This window comes from Astyanax mexicanus, chromosome 2 (genome assembly GCF_023375975.1).
Source record: "Astyanax mexicanus isolate ESR-SI-001 chromosome 2, AstMex3_surface, whole genome shotgun sequence".
NCBI classification, from domain to species: Eukaryota; Metazoa; Chordata; class Actinopteri; order Characiformes; family Acestrorhamphidae; genus Astyanax; species Astyanax mexicanus.
In genome coordinates this window covers 42,783,323-42,796,574 of record NC_064409.1, presented here as the reverse complement: position 1 = coordinate 42,796,574, position 13,252 = coordinate 42,783,323, and the positions used below count along the sequence as shown (strand labels likewise).

Here is a 13,252-nt window from a genome sequence, read left to right as displayed (position 1 = left end):
AATTCCTCCAAGTAACACTAGTATGTTATTTAAAGGTAGTATTTTAATTTCTTTTTCTGGTGCGCACCATCTGTATTAGCTTTTCTCGCTTTATTCTTCCACTTCTCACTGCCTGCTTCACCTGTGTGGCTCCGTGCGCTCGCATCTGAACAGATCTGATTGGCAGAGGAGAGCGTTTGGTGATTTTACAGCACACGTGATTGGTCAGTAAGTTTACTGCGCTGTAAAGCACGTAAACCATAAAGACAATAAACGTTCAGCCGCTTTAAATAAACACGGTCAGAGTTAAATCCTTCTCAGTGGTTTATGGGTTTGGGTCCAGATTGGACACATCTGGGTCCGCCTATTAGTGACCTCTGGTCTAGACTCTAGGTACTACAAAACATCTCATCATCTCATCATTATTTCCCTTGAGAAATACACACTTTCTTTCTAGACTTTCCCTTCTCTTTAATTATCTCTCTATTATGTATTTTTTATTTATTTTTTTAACATTTTCTGATGCTGCAGTGGCAAAAACAGATTTTATGTAAAACCTCAGTTTGTTATTGTATATGAAATGTGCTGTGTAAATACTTGCTTTGCTGTGCCTTACAGTAATATTTAAAAATCAATATGTAGCTGATCTCTGAGGGAATGAGTGTTACTGCTGTCTGCAGCAGAGCTGTGGAACTTTGAGAAGTTAGTGACAATAATGCAACCTGTCTGCCAGCACAGTTATTATGTGTCCTGTAATAAAAGAAAGAATATCAGAACAGAAATAACTCACACTTTGCTTCTGCTCCAATCCAGTCTGACATCTACTATTTATATATATATGAGGGTTTTCTACTCTTTTAATGTTTGTTTAATTTGTGGCTTTATAAAGACGAATAACCTAAAAATAAAGAAAATTAGATTATTATTAGTCTTATTTTAATGGAGTAATAATTAAGATTACAATAGAATTACATGTTTAAGGTAATCACTAATCTGTAACGAAATACATTTGTAAAGTAACTCCTTCAACCCTCCTTCCAATCTATAGGTGTTTCCATGTGAGTCAGCCAGACCTCTTCCTGTACCAGTTTTTTTTTTCCAGTTTCCAAAAGTCTTTTCAATGTGTAGGAAACTATTCACTGCTCTCTGGCTTTTTGTCAGTAATTTCTCTAAAGATCAGACTTTTAATAGTTACAGAGTTATCTGTGTTTCTGTCTTTTTTTAGTTATTTTAAAACCCAGTTACAAAGCACAGATTATTTTCCATTACATATACCAGCTGTAGGCTGTTAAGCATTGAATTGGGGGCTAAAAATCACCCCCTCTTTTTTTAAACAATATATGATGGTTTTTTTTTACAATACTAAAATCACTTAGATTATTTGTTTCTTTAAAGGCCCTGGCTATTCCTTGCAAAAAATTGTACACTGGATGTCTGGACCTGAAGAGCTAAAGGTAAAAATAAATGAAAAAATTGGGATGTTTTAAAAGTTTAGTGTACCGTATTTTCAGAGGTGGAAAGTAATGAATTACATGTACTTACATTACTGTAATTGAGTAGATTTTATTAGTAATTCGTAATTTTTTAAGTAGTTTTTTAAAATAGGTCATTTTACTTTTACTTAAGTACATTTTGACACAAGTAATTTACTTCACTACATTGGAAAACTCCCTGTTACTGAGTAACAAATGAAATGCTGGGGGAAAAAAATAATTCTCTGAATAAAAAAAAAAAGTTTTGTTCTCCATGGCAGCGCAGCTGAACTTTTCCATGCAGTGTTTATTGTGGTTAGCGGGAGAGACGTTGTGAAATTTAGCTGTGTAGGCTGGGGTCTGTGTGCGTGGCTCAGGGGAACCGGTGTTCTGTGGAGTTATGATACACATCGATATGTGCTGCGCATGCGTTTTGCATGATAATTCCTTAAGTTTTTATTGGCAACATTAAACAATCTGCTTGAATGTAAAATACATGTAAATAGCAGTTAAAGCATAGCAATGGCAAGTTATATAATAATGAATTGTAAAACTATAAAAATACGGTTTATAGTCACCGTTTATATTTTCTTTATATAGTAAAGAAAAAAAAATGGATCACTTGTTCATGAAAATGTTTTATAGGAAGGTCCAAATTATTATGGGGAATAATAGTTCATTAAAAACGATTTAATTTATGATTATAAATAAAAGTAACTATGTAACTCAAAGTACATTTTAAATTGAGTACCTTTTACTTTTACTCCAGTAGAGTTTTAGATGGGCACTTTTACTTTTACTTGAGTAGAATTTTAGCAAAGTAAAGGTACTTTTACTCAATTACTATTGTTCAGTACTTTTTCCAACTCTGTGTATTTTACAGACCATAATGTGCACTGTATTGTAAAGTAATAAAAAAAAACCAGCTCACAGAATGTTCTTTTCTACACTTCATACATTTCACTTTCCCCAGTGAGGATGTGTCAGCACCATAATTCCTCTGGTGGCAGAGATAAAAGGAGGAAAACACATCAGATTCCTCATAGGACAGTGACAGCAAGAGGATCAAACCCATAACCCCTAGTACCTGGAGTTATCCGGCACACAGACCACCTGCTGCGCAATGAGTAATGAGTCTGGACAGTGTTAGCTGCTCACCACCATCCCATCAATCATCAAAGATCACCAAAGGCTAAAAGCTTTACTTTACTGGAGAAGAGCTTGTGTTAATAAAGCTGATAAATGTGATTTCTCTACACATTTGGGCTTATATAAAAAAATATGTAAAAATACTATAGTATGATAAGTGTGTGGTGATTTGTGTATTTAAGGAATTTTCTAAACTTTATGAGAATATTACATCCTTAAAAAATCACAGTATAAAAAAAGATACAAGCAACAGGAGTTTATAACCAATATAACAATCGGTGCACATCTCACACTTAACACCAGATCTCAGTTATCAGCATGAAACATTATCAGACTATCTGATCCTTCACATGCACAAAAACCTGAACACCAGAACTGCACACCTGGCTGCCCTTTTTGCCAGTGTTTTTATAGTAATTAGCTTTTTTATATGCTCAGAGAAACATAAAAAGAAGAAATCTCAGGGAAAACTATGAACAGAAATTTAAGTTGATAATCTTACTTAAATATACAGTATATTTTATTTACAAATCTTCCCAGTTTCTTTCTTTGTCTGCCCTGTTATGGGACCCTGTAAAGAAAATATATGGAAAAAATGTAATTGGCCAATGCAACTCATTCTAACACCTCGGCTGCTAAGTATAATATGGAACCAGCCCATGTTTAATGTGCCAAGACTTCGGCTGCCGAGTTTAACCCATATTTGGACGTGTTCTGCATGGCTGAAGACAACTCTTATTTCAGATGGTGTCATGCATCAGCCGAGCTCAGGCCAGTTCCTTATGCTGTCTGGGTTGGTTGTTTCCCAGGACTTTTAATTTCTGGAATCTGTTTGCACATGTCAAGACTCTTTTTAGCTAGGCTGCTATTGACCAAAGTGTTTCCAATCGAAAATTGTATTGCAAATCATCTCACTCCACAAGAATCATTCACATAAAAATCCACCAGTCATCATCTCAAAATCTAATTTGCAGTTTTTTAGGATTAACACTTACACCAGGGGTCGGCAATTGGCGGCCCACGGGCAAGATTAGGCCGCAAGCATGAAACTTTAATGAACGATAATGGAAAAAAATAAAATAAAATGCTTCTCTGGTGAGTTTTTGTATACATTCCTCCCCTGTCTCTCTGTCCTGCTCGGCGTGACCTTAGTTTCCGCCAGTTCTCATTTTTCCGCCCGTTCTTGGACTCCCTATCTCCTTATAAGGGCGGGTTTTTTTCCCAGCTGTATCCCAATTCAGTTATTTATATCTTTTTTCCTTTTTTCTTGGGTTTACCTGCTTTGAGATTAACTGTTTTGCAATTGGGTTCAACAACCCTCTGGGCTGGAGAGCTACTCGTCTGTAGCACTCCATCCTATTACACTTAATTAACTTTAAAATTGCTGACCCCTTCTACTTCCAATGAACCTGTGAAACCAGTGCATTATTTTTGATCGTGCAAAAAATTGTGCAAGGTTAAAATCGGGGGTAAAATTAGGCTAAACAAAACATATTGAGTGTGCCAGGTTCAATTCACATTGAAGGTAGGCTCTGGTTGTAGACAGTTTGAAAGCCCTTTGAACTAATAGTGCTAATGGTCAACAATGACTAGCCATAAATATCTTTCAGCAACTAATTCAGCATAAAATTCAGCATAAAAGTTCAGCATAAAAGTTAATGTATGTTAATGAATGTAACTTTGCTTCTGTTATAAAGTTCTGGAAGAGCTCTTCATTCCGTTTTGAGAGACAGAGAACAGAGAAGAGAGGAGAGAAAAGAGAAGAAGAGAGAAGAAGTGAAGTAGAGAGAAGAGAAAAGAGAAGAAGAGAGAGGAGGAAAAAGTTGATCAGCTTCTGTTCCTGGGCGTTGCAGGGCAGGGCTGTGTGAGTATGAGGGGTGTGTGCAGTAGGGGCGGTGGGTGGATCCTCAGGACAGTTTTGGGGGGGTACAGGGTGTCACTTTTGGGGCCTGGCTGATCCGCCCACTCCATGAGAAGACCCAGATCAGCCTGCAGGCTCTGTAAACGCAGGAGAGCTCAGTGAATGGAGAGCAGGAGACGCTGAGAGCGGGAACTGTGTGGACAACATGAGGGCGCTGCGACTGCTTCTGTGTGCTCTACTGCCTCTGCTCTGCCTCCCCCAGGCCAGCCAAGGAGGTAAGAGAGCTGAACTACTCATTCCAGCTGAATGCTGCACACACACATGACCTGTACTCAGAGCAACGTACAGTAGAAGACACTGAAAGTGCATCTGAAACTGCAGGGGAAACTTTTTACAAACTTCTGTCTGCTGCAGAGTCTGCAGAATGTGTCGGCATCTGCACGCTCTGACCTTTCAGACGTGGCTGTGAGGCGGCTGAGTCATGTGAAGAATGAATGGACTACACACAGCGCTCTGTGTGTGTGTGTATTTTTATGTGTGTGTGTGTGTGTATTTGCTGGTGTGTGTTGGTGCGTTGTCTTATTCTACTGTAGACTTTTATTATTTTATTATGTGTCCTGCAGCATTATGTTTAAGTTATTTGTTCAGTCTGTGTATGTCTGGAGGTCTCGCCACTTACACTAAGGAGATGCACTCATCCTGTAGAGTGTAGCTAATTAAATTAAACTGAAAATCTGTGTATTAAAGGTGTATTACTCAGTTATTGCTATTAATGATTGGTATTGGAGTGCTATGGATTATTATAAAGCTGTGTAAATATATATATATATAGGTTGTATATGTGTAAGAATGGAGATGGTGTGCACACAGTTGAGTCCCTAGAGAATCTTGTGTTTAAGAGGACGGTGCCAATGAGTTGTGCATGGTGAAAATATCTAGGTATGGTTTGTATGTGTGTGTGTGTGTGTGTGTGTGACATGTAGGTGTGCAAACATTAGAAGTGGAGGTGGAGTCAAGGTGCCAGAAGAAAGGCCCATTCAGCCTTGACCCCTACATCCTGCCCAGACGCAGAGAGAGAGAGAGAGAGAGAGAGAGAGAGAGAGAGAGAGAGAGATTTGATAGAAATAACAGAGAGAATGAGTCTGCATACAGAAAGTGATAGTGAGAAAATAGGGGAAGAAAGATAAATATGCAGAAAAAGAATGAGAGAAAGAGAGAAGAAATAAGAATGGGATGAAGCAAGAGAAAGAGGTGAGAGGAAAGAGAGCAAAAGAGATGGGAGAGAAATAGAGAGAATGAGTGGGGATACAGAATGGAAGAGGGAATGGGGAATAAAGAGAGAGAGATACACAAAAAGAATGGGAGTGAGAGAGAATGGAATGGAGAAAGATAAAGAGATACATACAGAGAGAAAAAGAGTATATGAGAGTGAGAGAGGAGAAAGAAATAGAGAGAGAGTACTTAGAAAGTTAACAAAGATAAAAAAATAAGAGATTTACAAATAGAGAGAGAGAGAATGAGAAGGGAGAGAAAAATGGGAAGGAAAAAGAGAGATACATTGACAGAAAAAACAGAAGAGAAAAAGTGGGATCAAGAAAAAGAGAGAGAGAAAATGGGGGGAAAGAGAAAGACAGGGAAGATGGAGATACAGAAAAAAATGTGAGCGAGACTGAATGGGATGGAGAAAGATAAAGAGATAGACAGGAACAGAAAGGGAATATAAGGGAATTAACAAGATACAAAGAGAGAGATGGATGGAAAGAGAGTAGAAATAGATGAACAGATACTAAAAAGGTTAATAAACATAAAAAGAAAGATAAAACAAGGAACATACAAAGAGAGAGACTAGCAAAAGCAAGAGCATAAAACCAATTGCATTGAGTGAGGATGTGTAGAAATATTTTATAGTGTTTAATAAATGCTGCATTTTTTTTATTCAGTGTGATTATCATTTCTGAGATTGGTAGCTTTGAGAAAGAGAGAGTGAATGGGGAAAAGAAGGAGGGAGGAAGTTAATGAGAGAGAAAGAGAGAAAGCAGGAGAGAGAGTTTGGACGGGAGGAGGAAAAAAGGGAGTGGGAAAGACGAGAAAAAAGGTAGCCAGTTTATAATGGTCCCACAGTGCTGTTCAGCTGCAAGTCCTCTCGTTCTCTCTCTCTCTGTACCTCCCCCTCCATTAGCTGTGTTTCCGTCCAGCAGTTGGAGCGCGTGTGTGTAGGGGGTTTGGTATCCGGCGGCTCGGGGTGGGAACTGCGTGGTGGCGGGCGGCTCAGGGCTGAATGAAGAGAGGCTTTGAGGAGCACAGATCAGTACACACACTGCGCTCTGGCACAGGCCGCTCTCAGCCCTCCACAGCTGCTCCAGCGCTTTTGTCTCTGCCTCGCCCTCACATCTTCACAGCCACTCTCAGCGCTGCGTGTTAATTAAAAGGGAAGTTAAATGGGTATTAAAGTGGCCTTTATTGAGATCTGAAGTCAGGCGTTTGGATCATTAGAGTGGCAGCGGATCAAAGCGCTGAGAGAAAGTGAGAGCGGTGGGAGAGAGGGAGAGAGTCTCCGCTGTCATTTTAATGAGACCCGTTCAGTCCGGTTCAGTCTGATTTACTCCATCTCTCCAATATAATATCATAGAGGGAGAAAGCAGTTCAAATATAATACACTTACTCCTAAAGAGAGGTCACGGCACCCTGACTGACTAGCTGGAAGGCAGTGATGATAATGGGTTCAATCCTCTTCGAGTGAATTCCTCACACTCACATCTAGACAACTTATATACAGCTGCAAGAAAAAGTATGTGAACCCTTTGGGATTACTGGGATTTCTGCATAAATTAGTCTTTAAATGTGTTCTTATCTTCGTCTAAGTCACAACAATAGACAAACACAGTCTGCTTTAACTAAAACCACACAATCACACAATCTCCATTTTTGTCGATTTTTAGTTTACTACATAATTTGAACAGACAAACTGTTCTTTACATTGTGCTAAAATTTCTTAATGAACGGACCAATAGAAACGCTTCAAAATGACCTAAAATAAACTGTTTTTACATTGACTTCCATTGAAAGTTTAGAAGGTTTTTTCTCTCTCCTGTAAATTTGCTGTTTTTGAGATAAGTGTTTTTCATTGGACAGCGACCATATGATCTAAAACTACAGGAAACGTTTCATTGAGGTTATTGCTGCCAAAGGAGGGTCAACCAGTTATTAAATCCAAAGGTTTACATACTTTTTCCACCCTGCGCTGTGAATTTTAACATGCTGTGTTCAATAAAACCTTGCAAACATATATATATATTTTTTGTTTGGTATTAGTTGAAGCAGACTGTGTTTGTCTATTGTTGTGACGTAGATGAAGATCAGAACACATTTAATTATCAATTTATGCAGAAATCCAAGTCATTCCAAAGGGTTCTTTGGAATTACTTTTTCGTGCAACTGTATATTGTGCCAATCATACACTCAAAGACTCTGTAAATTCAGACCAAAAGAAAAAAAAGTCGGACACTCTCTCGAACATTAAAACAGTTTGTCACTACTCTGCAAAGACTGAGAATCCTGGGGGATCACTATTTACAACACTAAAACTTGACCCCCTACAAATACAAAAAGCAGTTTTTAAATGATGATCTATTAAAGTAAAAATAACAATCCAACAGGGTGAAAATGGTCTCCATCGGAGAGTTCCAAGGCAAAAAAAATATTACAGACCAAAAACAACACAAAGACCTGTCTCACATTTGCCAACAAACATCTTGATGATCCCCAAGACTTATGATATAATCATATTCTGTGGGCTGATGAGACACAAGTGGAAAGGTGTATGTACTGTTAACCTTTGGCTTAAAACAAACATGTTTTTTTTTTAAAAGAACACCATCCTTGCTAGTGTGATGGTCTTGACCGTTTTTGCTGATTCAGGACTTGGACAGTTAGCTGTAAATGATGGAATCATTCTTCCTCTACCAGAAAATTCTAAAGGACAATGCCCATTAGTTTGTGACTAAACTTAGATATATTTGGGTTTTGCAGCAGGACAATGATCCAAAGCACATCAGCAAGCCTCTTTCTATGTCACTGTAGAAACACTTCAAACAAACAGGTCCTCAGAGTAATTAACGATTTGAGCTATTACTAAAGGACACACTGTACACATGCATTTCTGGACAAGCTGCCAGATACAACCTCTGAATATCTTACAAAAAAAAAAAAGAAATGAAATGTATCCCTTAATAAATTAAAAACTGTATACTCTATATTTATGCAGGTTATCGCTGTCTGATATTATAAACGTGTTTGTTAATCTGAGAAATGTAATAGATTGGTGCCGACTTATCTATCATTTGTAAAATTATGTGAGTGTGTGTATCTATGTGTGAGTCTATTAACCAGCCCTGAGCTGCCAGAGGAACTGTAGAACACTTCATAAAGCACCTGGTATGTATCTCAATGACCTCACTTCCTCTCTCCAGATTATATATTTTTACTGTATCGCCACATGAGCACCACCTACAAAGTGTGTGTGTCTGTGTGTGTGTGTGTGTGTGTGTGTGTGTGTGTGTGTGTGTGTGTGTGAAATAGAGAGAAATCTCTCATCAGCACTTGAGAGAGTCTCAACTCAGCTCAACCATAGTGTGTGTGTGTGTAGCCAGATTAAACAGAGACAGCAAGGGTGTGTCCGTCTGTCCGTCTGCAGGCGTACAGAGGCTGTAGAGCAGACGTGCAGACATGAGCTTTTTTTCAATACTTTTTATTTCTCACATCAAACGTGAAAGAAATAAACAGCTATGAGGAAGTGGGGTCCAATTTACAAGATTAACTGTAATATCTGTGTAATTACACATTAATAATCCATGTAAAACAATATATATAAAAATAATAGTAATGTAAACATCTGTGGTGTAGCAGGACTGGAATAGTACAGTTACAGGTATGTATCTTCTTGCATTACTGTACCAGAGAATATACTAACAATAGTTAAAATATCAACATCATATTAATTATTAATATGTAATTACACAGTCAATAGAAAGGCTTGATGTAAAGTTGGATCAAAAATGGTCTGTAAAAAGATGGATTGTATGTAGTAGAATTCCATCAAGTACTGCCGAGTAACTGGCTTTATGAACATCTTATAGATGGTAAAGAACTCTACACTGACCTTCTGGATATGTGTCTATGGCCTCCTGCATTTGTGCCAGATTTCTGTCCTCACGGACAAAATTAGCCAGATGCCACAGGTCACCATCATTACCACCCACTGTGCTGTTCTCTGTGGGTGGCAATGCCTTCTATGACTTATACATGATATACGAGACTCTGTTGATTAAGGAATGTTAAATGCCTGCACAACTTCAGAAATAGAATGGCCCATCCATATGGTACTCATTACCATGCCTCGCTCCAACTCTGATAATCCGTGTCACCTTAAACTAACTATAAAACATATATTCAGTTACTTTTGGCATGTCAGAGTATTGTAAGATTTCAATCAGCAATATTTGAGTTTGTATTTGTTGCTCCTGGGATTTCGTGAAGAGTAATTAGCAATTTGAGCCATTACTATAGCACACACTGTACACATGCATTTCTGGACAAGCTGACAAGCTGGTACAAATCCATCACTGAAAGTCATGCAGTTGTTTAATACTGTTATACAGGATTTTGTATGGGTTACAGAGTCTAGTTAGCAAAGTACCAAACCTGGGATAGCAACGATAGAAGCTCTTTTCTTTTCTCACTATTATAGTCAGTGGAGCATCACCATGATTTTAAAACTGTTTCTAATGTAGAAATACTACATAATGTTGCTGCAAACAACTCTCTGTGAAGCGTCCAGCTACTCCCTCATCTCTCACTTCCCTTCCGTCTCTGTGTCACCGTAGAGACACTCCACACAAACAGCAGGTCCTCAGCAGACCAGTTTCTGAGGCTATACAAGGAGTGTGTGATGGTTGGAGAAAGAAGAGAGTGAGAGAGAGAGAGAGAGAGAGAGAGAGAGAGAGTTCAGTGTGGAGCTGGCAGGATAAATAGTGTTAGTAGAGCTCTCTGCACATTGGATTTATAAACAAAATATTTGCATTTGGAAATTGACCAGATTAGTCTCTTCATCTCAGTGGTGCCTAAAAAGAACTAAGGAAGAAATGCACACATACACACACATACATAAACACACACACAAACAGGAAAACTGAACGTGAAGTACACAATCCCTCTGAACAGAAGGCCGAAACCAGTCACACATGCAGCCAAACATTTATCTTTGCTAATCGCACACCACATGCTCCCTCATGCTACTCGTGCTAAAAAATTAATCTCTGCTGATTCTTATTTATTGGGTTTGTTTTTCAGCTTAAGTTGGAGCTAGTCACAAAGTTTAAAGTGATTTAAATGCTCACTTTATGCTCAAAATTATGAAGAGTCTTCAAACAACATGGGCCAACCTCTTGCACACTCTGCACAAGGTGCATCACAATGAATGTTGCAATCATACACCCCTTCAACAATCCAGTATTCCAGTATATCTATTTTCATGCCTTCCACCTGCGTCTTTAAATTGGAACGATGCTTGTGTATATATCTACACGGATGGGCGTGGTGGTTTCGAAATTTTGTGTGTCAAGGTAAATTTGTCTAAACACACCAAACACAACCTAGGCAGACATCAACACTCAAACGTTAATTGCTATTTTGGCAGTGAATTGTGAACACAAGCACATCCCCAACATGCGTACACCACCACTTATTACATACACATGGGGACACAGCAGTTTACAAACCCATAGCATGTGCCTGTTGGCAGCTATGCAAATATTAATGTACATCAAGACAAAATATAGCTCCTGGAAAGCATTGGAAACAACACATCCAGGTTGCTGCGCCATTAAAATAGCAATCAGCCAAATTTAGAATTTAGAAGACTTATTTTTCCCATTGCCACGATAGCAAGGACACACTGACACGCCCTAAATTATGCTGCACAGTGCAGCTTGATTTAAGGCTTACCTATAGAGCAGTTAAAAATGGCCCTAAATGCTTTTTTCATAGTTTTGATTGCTTTAGTATCAATCTCCAATGTTGAAAACTTTAAAAATGTAAAAAGAATGGGAAAAAAAACTTCCAAACTTCTGACTGGTACTGTGCATCTGAGGTAAAGAGACAATATATTATGCTCCTGTAGAGATAGAGCGAGAGCGAAAGAGAGAAAGAGAGAGAGAGAGTAATCAGTTTTACCCTGTGCTCAGGGGTACTTTCTGGATATAGATGCGACATGGCAGGAGCAGTCTTTCTCACACTGGACCCTGAACTAGCTCACTGTCAAAACAGATCAGATTATATTTATGTCCAAGCTTTTAAATAAGCCCCCGGACCTTGCAGACACACACACAGGCTCACACACGTTGACTCAAACCCAAACACAGCCAACAGTACACACAATGAGCCATAGTTGTACATTCTTGTGGAGGTGGGTGAGGCCATATGTCATCGTGTGTGATTCTAACCCCTACTCTGACCCTGAGGTCAAATATTCACTTTAATAAGCTAAGCTCCAGCTAAGCTAAGCTTTGCGGCCGTGCGCTATTGATCTTTGTTTTTCAGGCGTGTTGCTGAGGGGGACAGAGGCACGGGACTGTTAAATAAGTTTGAAGCTCCCCATCGCATGTGGTGTTGGGTATAGGTGCGGCCGGCGAAGGAGCCGATCGGTCATAAACGAGAAGATGAAGGAGCTGAAAGAACAAAAAGGGGTCTGTTCTGTCTTTTCCACTTCTGTCTGTTTACTTTAAAAAGTGAAAAACTACTGTGAAGTACTCTTTATCCCAGGGCATCCATTTTTAATAGCTCTCTCATTGGAAACAGTCATGTGGAGAGTTTCCCTTCTGAGAGAGTGACGCACAGAGATCAGAGATGGAGAGAAAGAGAGAGAGAGAGAGAGGGAGAGGTAGGATTCTTTGCTGGATTGGAAACAATACAGAAGCAGATGTGTGGAGTCGCTCATGTTCTCTAGCTGTGTCAGTGGAAGCTCTTTATTTCTGGCTCTTCTCACATGTCTTAAGGAACACTGCTGGTTTTCACAGTCAAAAGAAGTATAGACAGAGAGACAGACACTGGGTGTGGCACTCCCAGACTCCCGACGTTTATATTCAGACTAAACACGGCTGTCAGCACTGATTTTAGAGCTCAGTACAGTCGAGTTCAACAGCAGCATAGCCGGGAAGCCAGGAACGACATCCTTATTCAGTAGTGCTGCAGGAAGAAGGAGACTTTCTAAAAAGTGCCTTAAATGTAAATGGACTCAGATTTGAACCCTTTAACTTCTGCCCCAGCATTTGGTAGAGCACATCTTAGTCACTATACATTATTAAAGGAGGCATTTAACCTAAATCTCCTCAATCTGTACCTCAGACTGTGCCTTCCCTGCCAATTTACAGATTTTTGTTAGGCTAGTAGTATTCACTAGTACACCACAATAAATTGCAAAAGAGATATCTTAATCTCAATCAAATTTTACATATACAGTCCTAGAAAAATTTAAATTCTGTTTTTTTTTTTCATTATTTTAACATTTTCTGCATTGTAGATTAATAATGAAGTCATACAAACTATGAAGTAAAACATATGGAATTATTAAGTAAACAAAAAAAGTGTTAAACACAAGCCAGAATATGTTTTATATGTTAGATTCTTTAAAGTAGCATCTCTTGCTTAGATGACAGCTTTGCACATCTTGGCTGGATTTTCTCAGTCAGCTTTATTCTTTTGAGTCACCTGAAATTTAGGCTTTCAGTTAACAGCT

General features: G+C 38.8%; 1 protein-coding gene across 1 annotated transcript in view; it reads left to right on the top strand.

The window, feature by feature from the left end:
• Nucleotides 1-4,578: 4,578 nt before the first annotated feature.
• Nucleotides 4,579-13,252, top strand: part of cspg4 (chondroitin sulfate proteoglycan 4) — a 106,561-nt gene continuing 97,887 nt past the window's right edge. The window contains exon 1 of the mRNA XM_022671560.2: nt 4,579-4,736. Coding sequence (XP_022527281.2) covers nt 4,667-4,736 — 70 coding nt within the window. The 5' untranslated portion in view covers nt 4,579-4,666. The remainder of the gene's footprint in view (nt 4,737-13,252) is intronic.